We start from the raw sequence: 21499 nt of genomic DNA, 5'->3' as shown, positions 1-21499 counted from the left end.
AAAAAAAAAATCAAACAGTTAGGACAATTAAAAAAAAATAGCACGAGAAATTGTTGAAAGGGAACCAGTTTTACTGGGTACAGAAAAGTCAGCTAGCCTTATGGACTCCAGTGGTCTGGTCTGCAGCCAGCCATGGGGACAGCACATGACAGGGCACGGTGTCTGTCCATTAGGAACCGAATCAATGGCAGCTAATGCCACATAGAGTTCTATGTGGCAGGACGCTCAGGGAAAGCACTTAGCAAGCCCGCTCCTTCTGTCCCCCCTTAAACCACATCAACAGGTAATATAACCACAGAGAAAGGAGTAGGGTTGCGTACCAGAGTGACTTGGGAAAGAATTACCTTTATTCACCTTTTAATGTTGCCAACTTATTCTGAAAAGACTGTCATCAGCATTCTTTATCAAAATGATTGCTCTTCTTGGGGGTGTAGGAGGGGGTGGAAGTCCCTTTGGGCTGCCGCTTCCCTGTGACAGTGTCTATTCAAGGTCAAGTTGTCAGCTCTTGAGCATCTGTGGCATCACTGAGACTCATTAGACCACAGGAGCCCATTAGCTCGGTGGAGCCCAAGTTCACTGCTGCCTTGGATGGTGAAGCAGAAAATCTCTACAGTTGGGAGGCTTCCCCGACTGTGGCCAGAGTCCCAGGGCTGAGGGGACGATGCCTGTCCAGGAGAGGGTGGGAGTCTGCTGTCCGCATGATGGAACAGAGCCAACAACCCCAGGTGTGGGCTTTCCTAGCATCGTGTTTGCCAGGCTCAGTTCATCGCATTTCATGCTCAAAGCAAAACTGCGCAGTTAACCCACCATCAAGATGAAGCTCTGGCGTCCCAGGGATACGGCATAGTCACATAGTGAAAACTGGAGCTGACCTGCTCCACTCAAGGACTCCGCCTCTGACCTCTATTCTTGGCCAGCCTTTCAGGGGGAAGAGACCATGAATATATACTTAAATCCAGGAGAGGAATTCAAGAAAAGTGGAGCATCTTCAGTCTGCATTGAGATGGCACAGGATTTGCACAGCCGAAGTGTGAGGCTGCCGGAGCCCAGAGCCTGAGTGCAGGGGCCAGCCAGCTCAGAGTGCTGGATGTGTCACCCGGGCCGAGGCCAGCACCAGAGAAACAGAGGCAGCTTTGGGACGGGGAGAGGGGCGGTAAAGAATGATGGGCAGAATCTCTTACACTGGACATTATTCTGAAGATCTGTGGTAACTTACAAAGTGACTGGCCCCAGTTAATGAACAGTGTCATCTGGATTCTGGTGGCCCCCTGGTGGAGTTTGCGTGTTCTGCATGTTGGGGACCCAGGTTCGCTTGCTGGCCGGGCCTGTGCTCTGGACAGTCCACACATGTCTGTCAGGGGAAGCTTGCAAGTTTTAGCAGAGCTTCTTGACCAAGTCTGACTAGGAGGACAGCCTTAGTGATCTGCTTCTGAAAAGTGACTCATGAAGACCGTGTGGGTCACACCAGCCTGTGGGTTGACGTTGTTGTTGAGTGCCATTGAGTTAAATCGGACCTATAGCAGACCCTCCAACGGGTTTTCAGAGGCATTTAATCACATGGGAGGAGATTGCCCATCCTTCTACAGAGCAGCTATTGGATTCGAACCTCACACCTTTATTATTGCAGTGCAACTTCTTGCCGCAAGGCCACCAGAACTTTTTTTAAAAATTATTATTAATTTTAATGAATGTGTGTATAGAGAGACTTTGGATTTCCATTCATTCATTGCTGCACTTTTCTCCCTGCCCAACCCCCTCCCCCCATCCCCAGTTCGCTCTTCTCTTTGAAAAGTAAAAGAAAAATTCTTTCATTGTTATACACCAGAGCTCTTTGAGCAGGTTCTGACAGGTTTATTTTCCCCGAGAACCGGCTCCCCTTTGTAATCCACCAGGAGCTTGAGTGTGGCTGGAAGACCCCTTTGTGAATACGTCTGTCCTCCACTTTTGTCTTGCAGGTTGGCAGTCGCCGGGTGATCCAGTATGGGGCGGCCCTGATGCTGGCGCTGGGCATGGTGGGCAAGTTTAGCGCCCTCTTCGCGTCCTTGCCCGATCCCGTGCTCGGCGCCCTCTTCTGCACTCTATTTGGTAAGAAGGTTTCCTTCACACCACTGAGCTTCCCTCCTCAGGCTCCTTTTGCATTTGCTAACTTCTCGTAGAGAGAGCCTTGGTGGTGCAGTGACTAAGTGCTTGGCTGCTGACCAGAAGATTGTGAGAAAGATGCGATGGTCGACTTTAGCAGAGATTACAGCTTTGGAACCATACGGGCAGTTCTACTCTGTCCTCTACTGTTGCTCGAGCCGGCATTGATTGAACAATACTGATTTTCTAAATTTGAAATGAGAGAGTCTCTGAGTGGTGTAAATGGTTGAGAACTCCAGCTACTCATCACAACATTAGGGGTCAGGAAAAGAACAAGGAGCAATGTGCTATGGGGAGGAGCTTGCTCCCAGAATAAACAGTTGACCTCTCATGAGGACTTGTCCTTCCAACGGAGAATCCTTACAGGGAACGTCTTTAAAAATGGGTCTTGTAAAAAAAAGAAAATAATGTATCTTGTGTGGAAAACAAACGTGTAGATTATAAGAATGTACAGCATTTGTGCCAGTTTATGTCTCCATTTATTGGAGCATAAATGGAAGGCACATAACAGGTCTTTGTGGGAAGAAACAAAGAAATCACAAAAGCAATTAAGAGGGCTTGAAAATTGGGATTTATGCCAATTACATACAAGGATCCTGCATATCTCAAAGACCCTAAAGTTTGTAACATCAGATACCAGGAATAAATTATGTCAGACTAATAATAATAATAATACCCCTTAAATCATTAGGGGGACAAAAAGTTTATGTAGAGGTTTTTGTTATTGTTAGGTGCCATCAAGTTGACTACAACTCATACCGACTCTATGAACAACAGATCTGAACCCTGTCCTCTCTTGTGCCATCCTCACAATCTCCGACACACTTGAGCCCATTGCTCAAAGCCTGTTGTTTAAAGGGGTCAGAGAAGGCCGTCCTCTGCTGTGTTATTTGTATGTCTGGCTATTTTTACATTTTTATGTTAAGAGATAAAACACCTATATATATTCGTTGTATTGGTAGAATGATCTACCTATTGCTAATTACTTTGTAGCATATTTGTAGTTACTGCAGCCCTTGTCTGTCATTTCGCTGTACTGAGGTAAGCTGTGGGTGCTTTGAAAGCTGTACCACCAATGTGTCAAATGCAGAGTGGTCACCTGTGGTGGACAGGTTTTAATAGAGCTCCCAGATTAAGATAGACTAGGAAGCAGGTTTGGCAATCCCATTTCTGAAATAGCAGACCTCTGAAAAACCTTATGAACATTAGACAAGCAGGATAGAGTACGATCCTTATATAGATAGAGAGTATATGTACATGAGACTGGCTCAGGACAGGAAAGGGTTCGGAGCTGCTGTACATAGGGTCACTATACATAACAGGTGACTCAGTGGCACCTAACAACAATAACAAGTTTGGAAGCAGGAGTGGCATCCACTTCCTAAACAACATGCCTCTGGAAACTATGAATTTTGGTAAATGTCAATAGTTGTAGAGGGACTTCAGACCTTGTGTTCATAGGGTCGCTATGAGTCACGCTTGACTCGAAGGCAATCAACAACAACAACATATATATACACACAGACACGCACACACTGCACACACTATACTATATAGTATAGGTGATTTAAAGAGAATCAATGCACTTGTTTCATACCTGATGCAAAGAAGACTCAGTATGACTTTTTTTGCCCCTTATGATCCCAGATAGTGCACAGGCTGGCGACCTTGGGTCTCCCTCGTCACCCCAGCCCACTCTATTCTCCCGTCTCTCCCTGGTCTCCCAGCTCGTTCCTGAGGGATGAGGAAGAAGTTTGTAGGGAGTCTCCTTCAGAAGCGAGAGGCCCTAGACCATAGAGAACTCTCTGGAACATGTATTCTCGCTCTTTTCTCTTCAGGGATGATCACAGCTGTTGGACTCTCTAACCTGCAGTTCATCGATTTAAATTCTTCCCGGAACCTCTTTGTGCTTGGATTTTCAATCTTCTTTGGACTTGTCCTGCCGAGTTACCTCAGACAGAACCCTCTGGTCACAGGTACGGAAGACGGGCCTTAAATTCCAGGGGGGAATTAGAACCTCCTGTACCAATTTGCAAGGAGGGCCTCGCTAGCGGGAAGGGGCATAGGGTTCCAGGAAGCGTCTTGATGCACTTTCTTCTGGGTCATTTCTGTCAAACATCATTCAGTCCTGAAGGCCTTTGCTTTTCCACATTTCTGGCAGGTGTATGGAATGGGCATGTATGTGAAAGCTTCTCTTTACTGAAACTGTCTCAGTGGGAGAGCACCTGTGGAAAACTTAGATCACTCAAAGTAATACTGTGTTTAAGTTTAAAATTCATGGTTTTTAATTGAGATTACAGCTAAGAGCAGCCCAGATGAGCATTTCTAACATCATCACTCCATTCTGGTTCCTCACTGCCCTGAGAGTGAACAGAGGAGGGACCATCTTCAAAGTTCACTGTTGTTCCTGATCCTTTAATTTGAGCAAAGACAGACTTGGAGGTCATTAGATAATAAATTTAAAAAGTGTGTCAACTCCTAATAGCAAAATATAGAAAGTGTGTCAACTCCCTAATAGCAGTGGCCCTCTTGATCTTTTTTTTCTTTAGTTCTTTTAAATTTTAATACATCATGTCACATAGGGATATCTTTGTAAATCTGTTTTCTCCTAAAGAAAACAGTAACCAATAAGGAAAACACTGGTTTGTTTGTATATACCGCACGTATTTTTGGTGTTTTATTATTCAGTTTGTCTTTTTCTCTCAGTCTTAGAAGTAAAGGATGGCCGGCCATCTTTTATTTTTAATTAATCTGTAGTAACAGTAACTTCAAAGTTTATTACAGGCGAATCCCACCCTGTTTGGTTTATCTCGTGTAGGAGTTGTTTTCTTACAGAGACAGTGGTAAGAGTCTTCAGAGTAACTTAAAATGTTTTGTGGCCAGAGTTTATCTGCACATGCACAGCCAGGATGTGGATGGAGACGTCTGCCACGTGCAGTCACACATAGTGGGACTTGATCTGATCTCTGCCAGTTAGCCATAGAAGTTGGACATGCATCACATACCTGTGGGCTTCAAGCATGTCCTGCATTGACCTGTGGAGTGGACATGGCCCATTTGCTGAACGGTAACACTTTCTCCCCATTTCCTGTTTCCAGGGATAACCGCGATTGACCAAGTGTTGAATGTTCTTCTCACGACCGCTATGTTTGTAGGAGGCTGCGTGGCTTTCATTTTGGATAATACCATCCCAGGTATGTAGCATGGATCAAACATGGACGTTATGTAATAGAAAGACTATTTAGCCAGTTGAAAAGATGGGTGCACAGGTGAAGTCACCCACTGGTGGAAACTTGACATTCCCAACCCCTTTGTAGGAAATCTGTGGGGCAAGGATTGTATTCTCTTTGGTGGATTTCTGTTGGAGCAGTAAGTTTTGGGGGTGCGCCTTCCCTTCTCTCGTTCATGTGCTTGTGGGAGCGCTCCCATCACCTTCTCTAATATCCTGAGACTTCTTCCCTTGTGGGATCCTGTCCCTAATGAGTCACTTCTAAGGAGGAGAATGTGGTAGACTAAGGCTGTTGTCAGGATCAGTGACGTAGATGGGCCAGCTCTCTGCCCGTCGCTCAGGACCCCACTCCTCTGCTGGGTGCGTTCTCTGAACCCAGGAAAGGCTGCATGTACCATTGTAAAATTATCCCGAGCAGGAACAGATCCCCTGGGAAGGGTAATGCGGACTCCTGGGCTCAAAGGTTTGCAGTTTCCCCCTTTAAACAACTTATCCCTATAGTTTCAAGCAGCAAGTTGCTGGGAAAACCAGGGTGGCCACTCCAGACAGAATGTTGCTCACATGAGTAGGTGGACGGTGCTAGATTTAAGAGGATCCTTATGTAACATCCCATCTCTCTGGAGCCAGGACTAATTGAAGGAGATACTCAGGAGTTAGAGGGAAAGTAACAAGTTCATTATTACTTGATTACCAGTGGGAGGACACTGGTTACATGGAAGAAAATAATGAACTTCTAACCTACCACAAATCCCGCTCACACATGGAACCTGTTAGGCGTCTTGGTTATGTAACGCTGCTGTAACAGCTAGAATAGTGCATGACTTTAAAGAACAAAAATACCTTCAGTCAGTCTGGTGTTGGCCAGCAGCCCTGGCCATTCCTTTGGTCACAGAAGAGTCTGTGTCTCCCCTCTGTGTGTCTCTTCTGTTCTTTGCACAGCACAGAAGTGATGGGATTTGGACCACCCAGTGCATTAAAAATTATGACAAGGAAGCCCCCTTTCCAAATAGAATCTCATCCCTAAGCTCTGTCATTTATTTCTGGTTCCCTACTATCGAGGCCAAGAGCTTAGTGTGTATTTCAGGGTGTGTGAGGATAGCATCCAGCCCATAACCCCCGTGTAGCCAATATGGGCCCAGACTCTGCACAGCTCTTCCTCCCCTGCCCATCCATGCGTCAGACAGCCAGTTGTCCAGTCACAGGAGCAGGACAGTGTCAAGTACACGACAAGGGTATATACACAGGTGCAGCAGAGCAGAGCCAAGCCCTCACTGTGTCTGCCTGGGGCGAGGCAGCCAGCAGGTGGTGTCATGAAGGCTCAGCTGCATTGTGTAAGGTCAAGGTTGCAAGTGTTTTGCAGCGTGTTAAGCAATGCCTTGCAGGGTGGGGATGAGACGGCGAATGAGAGGGTTGACGCAGAGTCCCAGGGAAGGGATGAGCTGACTTCGGCCAGCTCCCAGCAGTGAAGATGGAGAAGATGGTTATGCAGGAGAACGAGGGGGGGAGCATTGTGAGGTCATCTAAGTGTGGATCACGGAGGCTCCTGGGACAGCAGTGTCGCCGAGTGGCACTGCTCCTCAGGCTGCTTCACTGTCAGCCAGCAGGTCTGATCTGTGGATGACACGGCGGGGAGGGCCTGGTTCTCAGTCAGCTGACACTCACCCATGCCTTGTTCTGTCCTGTGCACGCGTGTGACAGGTTCTCCCGAGGAGAGAGGCATCAGGAAGTGGAAGAAGGGCATTGGCAAGGGGAACAAGTCGCTCGACGGCATGGAGTCCTACGACCTGCCTTTCGGCATGAACGTTATTAAAAAGTACCGCTGCTTCAGCTACTTGCCCATCAGCCCAACCTTTGTGGGCTACAAGTGGAAAAGCTTCAGGAAGAGCTGCAGCGGCCGGAACCCAGGCGAGGACTCGCAGGCCACCGTATAGCCTCGGGCCGGTGGCCGGCATCTGGGCGCGGCGAGGCATGCCTCCGTGGTCCCTTGCCGAGTAACTAGCAGTAAAATATCTATGTTTGTGTACCTGCATTTACATTCTGCACCCTGGAGCTAAGTCTGAGAACACATAGCTTTTCTGTTGTGGGTGGTGAGCTCTTGTCTCCTATGGTGTCTCGCCTATGTCCTTAATTTAAATAAAGCCCTTGACCCTTTGCCTTTGGAGAGTGGCCATAGCTGGCCACAGTTGCTGAGCTTGAAGACCCAGTCTTCCTAGGGGGGTGGGTTGGGGGTCGGGAGAGGCTGGAGTCCTGTTCTCAGGAGGCTGGGGTCAAGTTTAGCACCTGTGACCTCACTGGTTTTCCTGCGGCCATTCTCTGTATACCCTGCTTTGCAAGCCCTGGACGCCCTCACACCTGTTTCCTTTTATTTGATTTTTTTTTAACCAGTCTGCACCTCAGCCAGTGCCTGCAGACCCCTCTGGTGGCCCTGTCCTTGCATTGTTACAGCTGACTGGTCAGCTGAGCATGGTGTTTCCCTGATGCCTCATCTGGAGACGGGTACCAACCCCACTGAGAATTGACCTGGCCGCCCTTGGCCATGATCCATACTCGGGAAAGATGTGAGACATGTCCGGGGTCTTCAGGGGAAGGAGGACCTTCATGTGATACCCGATCTCCCCGCCTCCTCCGGGCCAGCCGCCCCAGGCCAGGCCAGCGCTCTGGCTGGTGGCCTTTGTGACAAGGAGCTGAGACACCCTAGCTGACACTCATCACTGGGTGGTGTGACGGGTATAAAGTGCCACCCACGGGTCCCAGGCGGATGTCACTGGCAGTCTTGGCTCTACTGTCATGTGGATGTTTGTTCGTTAATCGTCCTGCGCGTCTCTAATTACAAGGTTTTATCCCTATTTAATGTTACTGACTATAGCAGATTTTTTAAATCAGTGTTTTCCCCACGTGACCTTCTTACCTCCACATCCCGCTTTCTTGTCCCCTGACCCCACCCCCCATTAAGCAAAGAACCAGCGTCTGGAAAGCTGTGGACACCATCAGGGAAAGCGTGTTGTAAATGGCTTTTGAAGGCCAGTAACCATTATTGTGGTTGTGTTTTTCGTATTTGCTTGATATCATGAAAGTGTAAATACTGTAACGCCTACTCTATTTATCAAAACTGACTACTGGACCGGAGCCCAGGAACCACGGGTCAAAGTTGTGTGTGAATTTGTTTTGTGAAGAAGGGAACCTGGGGCCGAGCATCAGGTGGCCTCCCGCGCCCTGAATGGAGTGGGGTGTCTTTCCGGTCACTTGATGACTCCAGCTAACTCCCTTTTGTTGTAAGGCATTTCCGGCAGTCATGGCTTATGGGAGCTCTCTGTGTGTAGCCATTATGCAGGCCCTGGATTTTCCAGAGGGAATTGTTTCATGAGTCCCTCATGAAATACTGCCTTTCCTCTTTGAAGTGACTCTAGAAGGTGGTGACAAAGTGGCCAGCCAGCCCGTTTTAAGAGTTCTGTTTAATTATACTGCATTCTCGGGAAGGGATGTGAACATCTGTTTCATTTGGTTTAAAATTTTTAGCCCAAAAAAAAAAAAAAAAATTTTAGCCCAGGAAATGCCTGGTGTTCTTCTCATGACCTCCATACATGGTGTTGGACCCTATTAAGCAATCATTGACCTGATTAAGCTTTGGATGGCAGGGGGTCGTTCCTGTCTCCAAGAACTTGGGCCTTGGGAACTTCACGCCGTCTGAGCCTGGTCTCACCTCACCACCTTGGCATGTCTTCGTGTTTCTATTGGTTCCCGCAACTCCTGGAAATTCTAAGCTTTGAGGTGTGTTTGGGCAGGAAGGCTTGAGAGACCCTGTGCTGTTAGGCCGAGATCTTAGTGCAGATTAAGAATTGAGATTCTAAACTGCATTTATTGTCATATCTTAAAAAAATCCAAAATACCTTGTGTGTCTTTGCAAAATTACTGTAGAGCATATTGTGTAACTGTTCATCCTTGAGTGTGCTAAGCCCAGGCAGACAGCCACTTTGATTGAGTTGGTCTGTTCCACATCTCTGAAGTAACTTCTTAGAAGAAAGGAGGACTCTCCTAACTTTAAATTTGTGATATTCTAGCCCTCAAGTAAGCTGAAGGGCCAACTAAACAAGTTGGAAGCCCACAAGCCAGCCCTCTTCAGTTCAAGGTGACCAGTCTCTTCCCTCCCATACTTGGTTACATCATGGTCCAGCATCTTCAAACCACTCTATGGTCTGAGTTTCATGGGGAGATTTCAGATATACCAGTGCAGGCAGGGGCTGCCTTCTGTGAAGAGGACGGGAGGAAGGGGGAAGAGGACAGGCAGACTAGAGGCCCCAGTGGGTCTGGCACTTTCTGTGCAGCCTGTGAAACGTGCTTTGGCTTGAGTGATTGGAGTCTTTCTAAGTCCTGCCACACATAGGAGACACACATAGGCCGTTTTAGGAAGCAGCTCCTTCTGCTAGTTCATGTCCTAGAGAAGGACAATGTGTCATTGAAAAGAAAGAAAAGTTGTCCGTCTGTTTCATAGTTTTAGGAAAGGGGAGGTGTAAGAGGAGCAGTAGACACATGTGGTCTTTCTCTGTAACACGACCCACCCGGATGCTGGTCTGCACCTCTGGGTTATACACCACCCGTGCTTGGTTTGGCCAGTAGCATGTTCTAGAATGTCTTGGATCAGAATGTCCTTGGGAAGAACATCCAATCTCTCAGTGACCACACCATTTCCAGAGGTTATCTTCCAGGCCCCCAAAAGAAAGCATTTGAGTTGGCACTCCGGCTGCTAGGGAAAGTAGAACGTTTATATGACTAGGAGCTGCTTTCATATTCATGGCGAGGAGCAGCGGAGACCGACCGCTGATTTTTAGAAAATGCTTGTCTAACACGAGTCGCAGAATGATGGGAAATGGCTCCAGTCTTTGTAAATTATTTTTCTGCTCTAAACTTAGAATCTCTGCTACAAAATAGACGGGTCTCAAGAGGGTTTCAGCTATTGGCTTCTAGTGAGTCTTCTGTGATTGATGAAGGCCAGACGAGTGGAGGACCAGGCCAGCTGTCATGAAGTTCGTGGGCCCTGACAATTTCCCTTTCTCATGGTGACAAATTCACACACCCAAGATTTGCTTTATACTGTAGAATACTAACTCACAGCAAGTCGGTTGATGCATGAATATTGCAGTATTTCCATATAGTAAAATAACATTTCTGCCCAGGATAATAGTCACAGTTTTCCAGGGGGGGAATGATATAATTTTCATGACAATGTCATGTGATGATAGAATTTCTCCATTGATGAATCTCTAGTATGTGTGTATACTTTATTTACCCATGCGTATAATATATTACCAAGAGCTAAGGTGTTATTTCTTTAACTCCTGTCCCTGCTGAAATATTGGTACTAGCAACTTAGATGTCAAGTATAATCTTCAGTCATATTTATGCCACAAGGGTGACCAGGCCAGAGAGAAGATGAATAAGGAAGGAGCTGTGGCAATGGCCTCATTCCAGAAACTTCCTGGCCAGGGCGGGGACTGCTGTGCTGGGTGTGCATAGCCAGCTGTGTCTGCTGTCGGTGGTCTGGTACCCGTGCCTGGGCATCCACAGAGCTTTCGAGAAGAGCCTTGGGCCTCACACATGTACTGTGTGTCCTGTCCCGTGATGACCTGGATGTGGAGAATAAGACATCTCCCACCGCCGCGTCTCTGCAGTCAAAAGCAGAGAAGGTAAAGGCTGCCTAGTTTTGCCAATTTTCAGCTTCCATTGTGGCTTCAGAAAGCATGTTAGTGCTGGGGATCCCTTTCAGCAGCCTCACAGACATTCCCGCCCTCCGAGGCTGTGCCTGACGGAGCCTCCATCCCCAACTTCAGCACCATCCAGCATCCTTAGGATTGCTGCGCACAGGGCATCCATCCCATCCCAGTGTTGCCATCTCACTGACAGACCCAAGTAACCCTTTCTCGTTCATACGTGACAACTTGTTTGACACCTTAGTAAATTTCTGACTGTTCTTAAAACAGTAGGGACGCCTCCCATTTCCTTGCGTTCTTGTGACTGACTTTGACTATATACCTTTCTGGGATATTTTTGTTTTTATTTTTTTTGCATACCAAGGGTATTTGGGATGGGGTTGTTTGTTTTTTGTTGTTTTTTTTTTTGTTTTTGTTCTGTTTTGTTTTGTTATTTGAGATGTGTAATTCTTTTATGGAGTTTTTAAAAAGAATTTTCATATTGTTTTTCTAACATGGCTTCATTAAACGTTTAAGTATTTTAAAGAAAATATGTAATATTTGGACCAGATGTTGTGAATAATAATAGTAGAGACAAAACTATTTTATTCTGTATTTTTAAAACTGTTCCGTACAAATAAAAGCTCTCCTGGACACAAGTCTTGCTGTTCACAGGTCTCTTCCTTTGATTCTGAAGAGCATTGTGGTTAATGAAGTCAAAGGTATCATCTGTTGTTGTTAGGTGCCATTGAGTCAGCTGCCACTTGTAATGATACAGTGAACTGATCTGAACCTTGCCCTGTCCTTTGCCACCCTTACCATCTCTCATGATGCTCATTATTATTGTTATAAGGTATGAGATTCTGCCAAACCCTCTTGTTGAGGGTCCATCTATCTTTCTCTGACCCTTCACCTTTCCCATAATGTCTTTTTCCAAGGACGGATCACTCCAGACGACATTTCCGAAGTATAAAGTGTCACCTAGGAGAGGGAATCTATTAATAAAATTTCTGTTCTACAGGTTTGCAGGTGGTACCACAGCCGGGCTTCTGAGAGATCTGAAGGGCAGACAGACATGGTGTGTGCTCTGCAAGCAACGCAGTGCAGGACAGGGTCACAGAGGGAGAGTGGCAAGGGTGTGGAGCCTGCCGTGACTTGCATGAGCAACATCTGGAAGCTGGAGACATTTTCAGGAACACGACCAGAAAGGCTGATGTCCACTTGGTGGAAGCAGAGAGCTCAGCTGCCTGAGGCCCCCTCCAGGCTATGTGAGTGTCCAGCTGGGGCTGGGAGAGGCTGAGCTGTGGCAGCCGAGAAGGACACGGAGCAGCTTCTGTGGACACAGCCCAGTTCAGTCCGAGGCAGGCGTAAGGAGGGTTCCTGTGCAGTTTACCAATTCAGAGCAAATATTCCCAATTCAGAGCAAATTCTTTGCCGTCTCCAGCTTCTGTTGCCTGGCCTTCTGGGTGGTGACCAAGCTCACTGCTCCGGCAGGGCATGCTGCCCCCACCTCCAGTCTCCTGCCGGGAAGATGCTGCCACTGAAATTTCATGAGACAGGTCAAGTGCTCAAAGGCGTATTTGTAGGAAATGATAGTAATAATGAGGCCTTGATGCTTCAGAAAGAATTCTCCCCTGCCATGGATTTGATCACTGGCCAATCATTTCCCTACTTTCCTCTCAGTATTTTGCCCTATATTGCGAGGCATCAATAGCAACAGACCATTTTGCTTTATATGGTTTGCGCATTTCTTCTAAAGGACAGTTGAAGCATTTATTTTCTGTCTTTCTGGGCAAACAGATTCTTACCACTGGACTGATTGATAGTCATGATGGATGGAGAGGAGATTGAAACTGTCAATAGCTTCATCTTGCTTGGATCCACAATTAACACTCTTGGTACCAGCAGTCAGGAATAAGGAGATGAATTGCACTGGGGAAACCTATCCAAATTATTGAGGAAATAGTGATGTCAGTTTTAGGACTATGGTGCATCTGATTCAGGCATGGTCTTTCCAGTTACTTGCTGTGCATTTGAGACCTGGACAATGAATAAGGATGATAGAAAAAGAATTGAAGCTTTTGAATTGTGCTGTTGGAGAAGAGCACTGAACATCCCATGGACAATCAAGAGAACGAACAGATACGTCTTGGAGAGGGTGTAGCCAGACTACTTTTTTGGAGGCAAGAATGAGGTGCTAATCCTCACAGGTGCTAATCCTTGGAGAGGGACATTATGGAAGGGTGGAGTGTTAATGAAGGAGAGGAAGACCCTCAACCAGGTGGATTGACACAGTGACTGCTGCAATGGCTCTTGTGTGTCAGGAAGCATGAGGATGGCACAGGATAGAGCAGGGTTCCGATCTTTTGATCACAGAGTTGTTGTGAGTCATACTCGACTTGATGGTATCTAACAATAGCCACAATACATGTCCACAGTACAGACCCTTCTCTGTCAGCTGCAAGGTTATGACAAAGACAAAGCTGATTCTAGAAACTTCCAAAGAGAATGAGCAGATTCAAAGCCTTTAGGGCTGAGTTACGAAGACAAGGTTTTTTCAGTAACAGCCCTTATTGTTGAATAACATTTTTCAGGAGAAGAACTTGGAATTTTATGTTAAGCCAACAGTTAAAGTGTGAGAGGAGCATACAAATACTCTAAGGATTCCCTGGTCTCACAAAGCTCGCCGCCACCCCAAGGACCACATTTAAGATCGTTTAGAATGAAGTGCTTAAATAGGAGGAGAAATAAATCTGGGACGTGCTGTAGGGGCTAAGTGAGGTAAAAGTGAGTGCGTAAATGCCTTGAAAAGCCTGTTACTCTTCAAAGGTTATCATTTACATGGGGAGAGAATGTCTTTCCTTCTCCCATGAAGCAGCTGGTGAATTCAAAACACTTTGGGTTGGTAGTACATGCAACCCCTTACCAACTAGACCACAAGAGCTCTCTTTGGTCAGTCTAGTCACTAAAAAGCAGTGAGGACCTAGAACTTAGGCACAAACAGACTTGTACACCAGTGTTCATAGCAGTGTTATTCACCTTCACAGGAACATGGATACAGCCCAAATGTCCAACCACAATTGAATGGACTGAGAAATTATGGTTCATTTACATGATGGAATACTACGCAGCACACAGGAGCAATGATTTTGAAAATTACTACCTAACTTGGTCAATAGCACATAACAATATCCTAATTTGGGAGGATCTGGAGAACATTATGCTAATCAGTCATTATTCTACATGGAATCCAAGACCCCCAACTAGCTGTTACTTGGACCTGCTATTTACACTCAGATCTTGTTTTCTTCTTTATAAAACAAGAACACGTTTCAAAATTGCCAAAAAGACTGTAGGGGTTACAATGCAGAGTTTCAACCTGTTAGATTCCTGTTTTCTTCTTTTCCTGTCTTAGTTATCTATGCTCCTGTAACAGATACCACAAGTGGGTGACATTACTAAACAGGAATTGATTCTCATAAGTCCAAATTTCAAAGAGCCAGCTCTAGGCAAAGGTTTTTCTCTGTTGGTCATGAAAGAGGCCGCTTTCTCTTTCAACAGCCGTGGGCCTGATGGGCCTTGGAGAGCAGCCCTGCACGCTGTAAGCTGCATCACCAGGGCTCCTTGGCCTGGTTTACTGGAGATCCAGGCGCCCTGTCCTTTTCCTGGGTTGAGGAGACTTCCCGTGCAGTGGCCTAGGTCCAAGATACACCCTACTCCTGGCTCATCTTTCTAGATGGTGCTGAGGACCCTTCTTCTTTGCTCTCTTCTTCTATCTCTTTAAAGAATGCAGGCCAAATCCCAGGACTGTGACCCAACTGAGAATGGATTCTACATTGCACTCTAAGCACCTTAACCACTGATGAGTTACATCAGATCTAATCATGGGCTGATTACTATAGAACCGCCTCTAATCCGGCCTCATTAACATCATTATTGTTGTGGTTATGTACAATCCAATCAGAACCAATTCATCGCTGACCCTCCTGGGGGTTTTCAGAGGCAGTAAAAGTCTTTCTCCCAGATACCACAAGTGCATGGCATTGCCAGACAGGAATTTATTCTCTCATAATTAAGGAGTCTAGAAGTCCTCATTTCTCCTGTCTTAACAGCTCATGGATTCAAACCGAGTGCCTTTGGTTTGACAGCCCAACTCTTTACCTCTCCACCACCAGAGCTCCCTCATTAAAATCACAGAGGGTAGGATTCCTAGTATATAAGACAATTACATAGTACTGACAACCTTGGCCTGGCCGAGTGGGCAAATCATGGAGGGATAGAATCCATTCCATTGCACTTTTCTGGTCTTTACAGGCACAGACACTTCTACAGAGCCACATTCACTATGCCTGCACTTTCCCAGGGAGAATGAACAAGGCCAGAGCTGATGCGTAGACTACTATGAAAAATTAAGGGATCCATCCCGTTCCTAGTTCTTCTGTGTCCTCTGGACTAATCAACGTCTTTGTCAAAATGGCCTAGACTTTTCAAAGATCCAAAGAGACCTGCAGACATATTGTTTGTATTTGCCAGGCACTTGGGACTTCAGTGAGAGGGGGGACAACCTCAATTTCATCCGTAAATGGAGTGAAAACACCTGTCTGTCTGATGGACAGAATGCTACGGTTGTCAAAAAAAAATTTAGGATACGTTTCCTCTGCTGATGTTTTGATGTTTGCAAAATAATGTGAATGTATATTTATTTTAACAAGTGTAGCAATGCAATCGAGAAAATGTGAAAAGAGAAAAATTTATTTTCTTACCCCAGGCTAGTCATCTTCACCAGTCCCACTTGTCCCACAGTAAGCGTTATGATTCATCCACAGATTCTCCTGTTCCAGGGTAACAGGTAACACCATCACAAATACGCCGTTACAGGGGTTACATCTGCCTGTTTATGTTCACTGAAATAGTACCACAGCATACTGCAGCCTGCAATATGCTTATTTACACTTAAAAAGAAATGTGCTTTCATACAAGAGATGGCTCTATTTTGCTTTTTTGTAAGTTTTTGTTTATCAAGATATAATTTAAAACAAGCAAGATCTCACATGTCAATTTCTTTTCCCTTTTGCCTCAGAGTAAAATGGTGAGAGGTTAGCCATTGGAGACTGTGGGGTGATGGATTCCTGCTGCTTCTCAAACTACTGTTCCTTCTGCTGTCTTTCCTCTTCTTTTCTTCCTATTTTAAGTGTATAATTCAGAGATGTTTCCAGCCACTGGGTTGTCTTGACATGATTCTACACTTCCAAGTGTCTCGCATCGTGCCAGCTGAAAATGAGGATTCTTCAGCAATGACTCCCGTCCCCTCCTCCCTTCAGCCCCTGCTAACCACTAAAAAATGTTCCTTTCTCTCTTCATGAGTTCTAAGATAAAGAATGTCAAATAAGTAAGATCATATATTTGTCCTTTTGTGTCTGAACTATTTTGCTCAGCATAATGTTTTCGTGATTCATTCATGATGTCTTATCCTCTCGGAATTTCATTTCTCTTTATGGCTGGAAAATACACCATTGTTTATAAATAAGCCAATTTGTTTATCCATACCTCTATTGGTGAACACTTGGTTGTTCATACCTCTTAACTATTATGCATATTGCAATCAAATTGTTACACATCTATTTGTACAAATATTTGTTGCTATGTGCTGTTGGAGCAGAACCAACTCATAGCTGACCCTCCAAAGAGTTTTCAGATGCACTAAATAATATGGGAAGAGATTGCCCATCTTTTGCTCTTGGAGCAGCTAGTGGATCTGAACCGTGAGCCTTTGGATTGGCAATGCAACTCCTTACCATTAAGCCACCAGTAGCAGCAGCAATAGTAGTAGTGGTAGTGTTTATATCGGCTTGGTATGTCTTTGTCCATCTCTTTGTTACTCATTATTATATTACATGTGTTTCTTTTGTACACATGAAACCTTGGTAGCATGCTGTGCTGATAATTTAAAGATCAGCAGTTCAAATCCACTAGGTACTCTGTGGGAGAGAGATGGATAGGCTCTTTCCATAAAGATTAAAGGCTTGGAAACCTGATGGACGGGTGCTGTGGGTCAACGTTGCTGTAATGGAATTAAGTAGAAAGCAGTGATTGGAGAAAAAAAAAGAAAGCAGTGATTTGGTTTGGTTCTCATACACAGCTCAGAGTTGGGTTTTGTGTTACTCTGAGATGTCTGGAATTTGCTTTAAAATATTTGATAGAACACCCATGTTCATTGTGGCTTTGTTCACAATAGCAAGGAGTTGTAAACAATCTAAGTGCCTATCAACAAATGAGTGGATTGAGAAGCTCTGGTATATTCACACAATGGAATACTATGCAGCTTTGAAAAACAAGGAACTCATGCAATATTACTCAAAATGGATGACCCTGGAGGACATTATGCTGAGTGAAATATCTCAGTCACAAAAGGACAAATACTGCATGGTGCCACTGTTGTAGAAAGTGACTGACATCAGGGTTGGGATAAGACTGAGAAAAACTGGATAGATTATGTATACTGAATTGAAACGGATGAGGGAGAGAACAGTTTAAAAGTGACATATGATTATCACAGGAATCCAGAATGAAGGTTGCATAGTGGAGAGTGCTTTTGGGGTGGGAGGCGGGGCAGAGGCGGGGTCAGGGGGATTGTATACCAATGAAGAGGTTTATCTTTTGCTTTTCGAAGAGGAGCAAACTGGGGGGGGGGGGGGGGAATAAAGAAAAAAGTGCAACAATGATTGAATGAAAATAAAAAAATCTCTGTAAATGTTCATTAAAATTAATAAAATTAAAAAATATTTGATAGAAAAGCAGAAGAGAGGGATAAAGCATGCGTGACAAAAGCTAACTAATTGCTGACCCTGGGTGATAGATGCGTGGGGAAATCAGCTCACTTCCTATTTTGTGGCTGTAAATATGCCCCCTAACACTTTTTTACCTTTAGAGAATACGTTTTTGTACTGTTCATAAGTTTTGCTTGGTGAACTTACTGGTTTAGCTCCTGTTGTGTTGGGTCAGCTGTTTTATTAGGAATTTCCTGTTGCCTTTCCCACCCACCCCACCCCCGCCCCAGCTGCTGGTCTATCCTTGTTTGTTATTTCTCTTTGCCTATTTCCTGGGATTCTGGCTTGGCTGCCATGATGACATGAGTGGTGATGGACCTGTGAGGTGAGAATGTGCACATGGATAAGGAGGAGTTCCCTGCTGGCCACAGAGAGTAGTGCCCTTGCTTACCTGGCCAGCATAATCTCAACTCCCCACGGGAGTTACCAGTAAGTTGGAACTAACTCATAGCTGGCCTTCTGGTGGGTTTTCAGAGGCAGTATACCACATGGGAGGAAATTGCCTGTCTTTTTTCCCCTGGTGGATTCGAACTGCATACCTTTAACTTGGCAGCTTAATAAATTCCTTACCTCTAGCAGGAGTGGCATCCACTTCTTAAACAACACGCCTCCAGAAACTCTCTGAACTTTGGTAAATGTCAGTAGTTGTAGAGGGGCTTCAGGCATTTTGTTCATGGTGTTGCTGTGAGTTGTGCTCGACTCGAAGGCCATCAACAATAGCAGACACACCTTGGTTCCTCATTTCTTTTTTTTTTAAATAAGTTTAATGAGCATTTACAGAGATTTTGGATTTCCATTCCTTCATTGCTGCACTTCTCTACCGGCCCAGCCTCCCACCCCCCACCCCCATTTCGCTCCTCTCTTTCAAAAGCAAAAGAAACACTCCCTACCTGGGACACAATCCCCTCCCCCACCCCTCCCGCCTCCCCAAGTACACTCCACTATGCAACCTTAATTGTGGACTCTTGTGATAACCATAATACCCTACCATATATCGCTTTTAAATTATTCATTCCCTCATCTGTTTCAGTGCAGTATACACAATTTATCCAGTTTTTCTCAGTCTTACCCCAACCCTGATATCAGTCCCATTTTACAACAGTGGTGCCATGCAATATTTGTCCTTTTGCGACTGAGATATTTCACTCAGCATAATGTCCTCCAGGCTCGCCCATTTTGAATAATATTGCATGAGTTCCTTGTTTTTCAATGCAGCGTAGTATTCCATTGTGTGAATATACCACAGCTTCTCTATCCATTCATTTGTTGATTGGCGCCTGGGTTGTTTCCAACTCCTTGCTATTGTGAACAGAGCTGCGATAAATATGGGTGTGCATATATCTGCTTGGATGTCAGTTATGGTCTCTTTGAGATATATTCCTAGTAGTGGAATTGCTGGGTCAAATGGTATCTCTATTTGCAACTTTTTGAGAAAGCGCCATACTGCCTTCCACAGTAGCACCATTTTACACTCCCACCAACAGTGAATAAGGGTTCCTGTTTCTCCACAACCTTGCCAGCATTTGTTGCTTGCTGTTCTGTTAAATTTTGCTATTCCGACTGGGGTGAGATGATATCTCATAGTTGTTTTGATTTGCGTCTTAGAGCTGGGGATTTTGAACATTTCTTCGTGTGCTAGTTAGCCATCTGAATGTCTTCTTTGGTGAAGTGGGTTCCTCATTTCTTGTGAACTCTCAGGCACTGCTGCCATAGCTGGTCCATGGGCAACACTTTGAGAAATAAGGAAGTGGAGGAAAATGCCAGAGAGAGAGAAGACAAACCTATTTCTGAAATACCCCCAGAGCTGTTGGAAAGACTCTGTGACATCAGGGGAAGACTTGGTGAACTTCTCTGCCAGGAGAGAGCCGGGAGCTTTAGAGTGAATGTCAAGAAAGCCTTAAGAAGGTGAGAACGCCCCTCTGAGAAGCAGGGTTGCCACTTCATCTGATGTGGGAGCCCCTTTTCTGCTTCTCTGAGGCCCCTAGGCTCAGGTTGGGCTATGAGAGCCTTCAGGGTGGACCTCGGAACTCTGTCCTACCCTGTGTTCCACCCTTCCATTGTGAGCACCTGCAGTGTCATAATGGGGTGTGGAGCCCAGCCACATGGGTGTCCAGGACACTGCTGTGAGCAGAGATGTAGCATGAAGCACAGGGTACAATGCAGGGGAGAATAAAGGACGGACACTGACCCTCACACCACGAGGAGCCGAGACAAATTCCTGGAGCAGCTGGGATGTAAAGACAAGTGGGAATTTTTCTTTTTAAAACCTCAAATGTAAACAAATTCTGAGCTGTAGTGAAAGACTTGTGTGCTGGAGTAAGGGGAGAAAAATAAAGACAACGGCAGTGTCCTTAAAATGCAAAGAAAAGGTAGTGAGTGGATGGATGTGATGAAGCAGACAAACAGCTGGGGAGTCAAGGTGGCAGGTAAGTGGGGATCCGCAGAACAAAGTGCACCCTCCCTGAAGATTTGATATTTTACATAACAAAATGTTGGAGAAAATGTTATAGTAGGTGAGATCAAGAATAAAAAAGTGAACACAGAGATGTCAATAGCTGACATGGATTTGTTGTTGGGTGCCATAGAGATGAGTACGACTTGTAGCGACCCTATGAACAGCCAACCTGAAACCCTATCCTGTGCCAACGTCATAATGGCTGTTTGCAGCTGATTTTTCTCCTTATTTTGATTGACTTCCCATCTGTACTCTAAATAGAATACTATAACTACCTGTGTTTCTCTATTCAGAGGGTTTTTGAAGTTCTGTTTTTGCAGACATCGATGGCTAATCCTTCTTCCTAGTCTGTCTTAGTCTAGGAGCTGTGTCTGTTTTAAGAACTTTCCCACTCTGGGTGATTCTTCTGGTACCTAAGACATTGGTGGCACAGATCCCAGCATTAAAGCACCCCACAAGCCACACCAGTACAGCAAATTGACAGATAAGAGCTGTATAATAGGAGCACATAATAACACCCAAACCTGTAGATACAGATAGAACAAGAGAGTGATGAAAATAGAGAGTGAATAGGCATAGATTCAACTCATTCCCACTGAGTTGGAGCTGCCTCAGAGCTGACCCTCCAGCAGGTTTCAGAGGCTGTAGATCAGACGGGAGATTACGTGTCTCTCCCCCACAGAGGACCTGGTGGATTTGAACCAGCACAGCAGTGCACCTTTGGGTTAGTAGCACAACCCTCTGCTATCTGTACTATCAGAGATTCCAGTGAATGGCAGTGTCATTGCTGTTGTTGTGCTTCTGTAGAGGAGCTGCTGGATGCAAACTGAGTATCTTTGCATCGACTGTGCAATCCCTTATCACCACCAGAGCTTCGTGAAGAATCCTCAGTTTCTGCTCCTACTAGATCTCTGTTTTGAACTCTGGGCAGCTTGTTAACCAAAGGAAGCTCGAATTACATTTCCCAGAATTCTCTTCCCTAACCAGCTCCAGACCAGGGTTGTGCCCAGAAGAGAAACACACACCAGATGTGAAAAGAGATATAAAGCAGCAGCGGCAGCTCCGTTTGGAGAATGGATGCAGGGTCCATACCCCACAGTACCTTCCCCAGAATGGATGCAGGGTCCATACCCCACAGTACCTTCCCCAGAATGGATGCAGGGTC

The 21499-nt window shown here is 45.5% G+C and overlaps 1 protein-coding gene across 1 annotated transcript in view; it reads left to right on the top strand.

The window, feature by feature from the left end:
• The window catches only part of SLC23A2 (solute carrier family 23 (ascorbic acid transporter), member 2), a 77276-nt gene extending 69977 nt beyond the window's left edge, over positions 1–7299 (top strand). Inside the window, 4 exon segments of the mRNA XM_006894225.1 lie at positions 1956–2085; positions 3978–4115; positions 5238–5333; positions 7067–7299. Of these exon segments, the coding sequence (XP_006894287.1) occupies positions 1956–2085; positions 3978–4115; positions 5238–5333; positions 7067–7299 (597 nt within the window).
• Positions 7300–21499: the final 14200 nt, after the last annotated feature.

This window comes from Elephantulus edwardii, unplaced genomic scaffold (genome assembly GCF_000299155.1).
Source record: "Elephantulus edwardii isolate Elephantulus edwardi_28Jun2011 unplaced genomic scaffold, EleEdw1.0 scaffold00138, whole genome shotgun sequence".
Lineage (NCBI taxonomy): Eukaryota > Metazoa > Chordata > Mammalia > Macroscelidea > Macroscelididae > Elephantulus > Elephantulus edwardii.
This window is presented reverse-complemented; position numbering and strand designations above follow the sequence as displayed.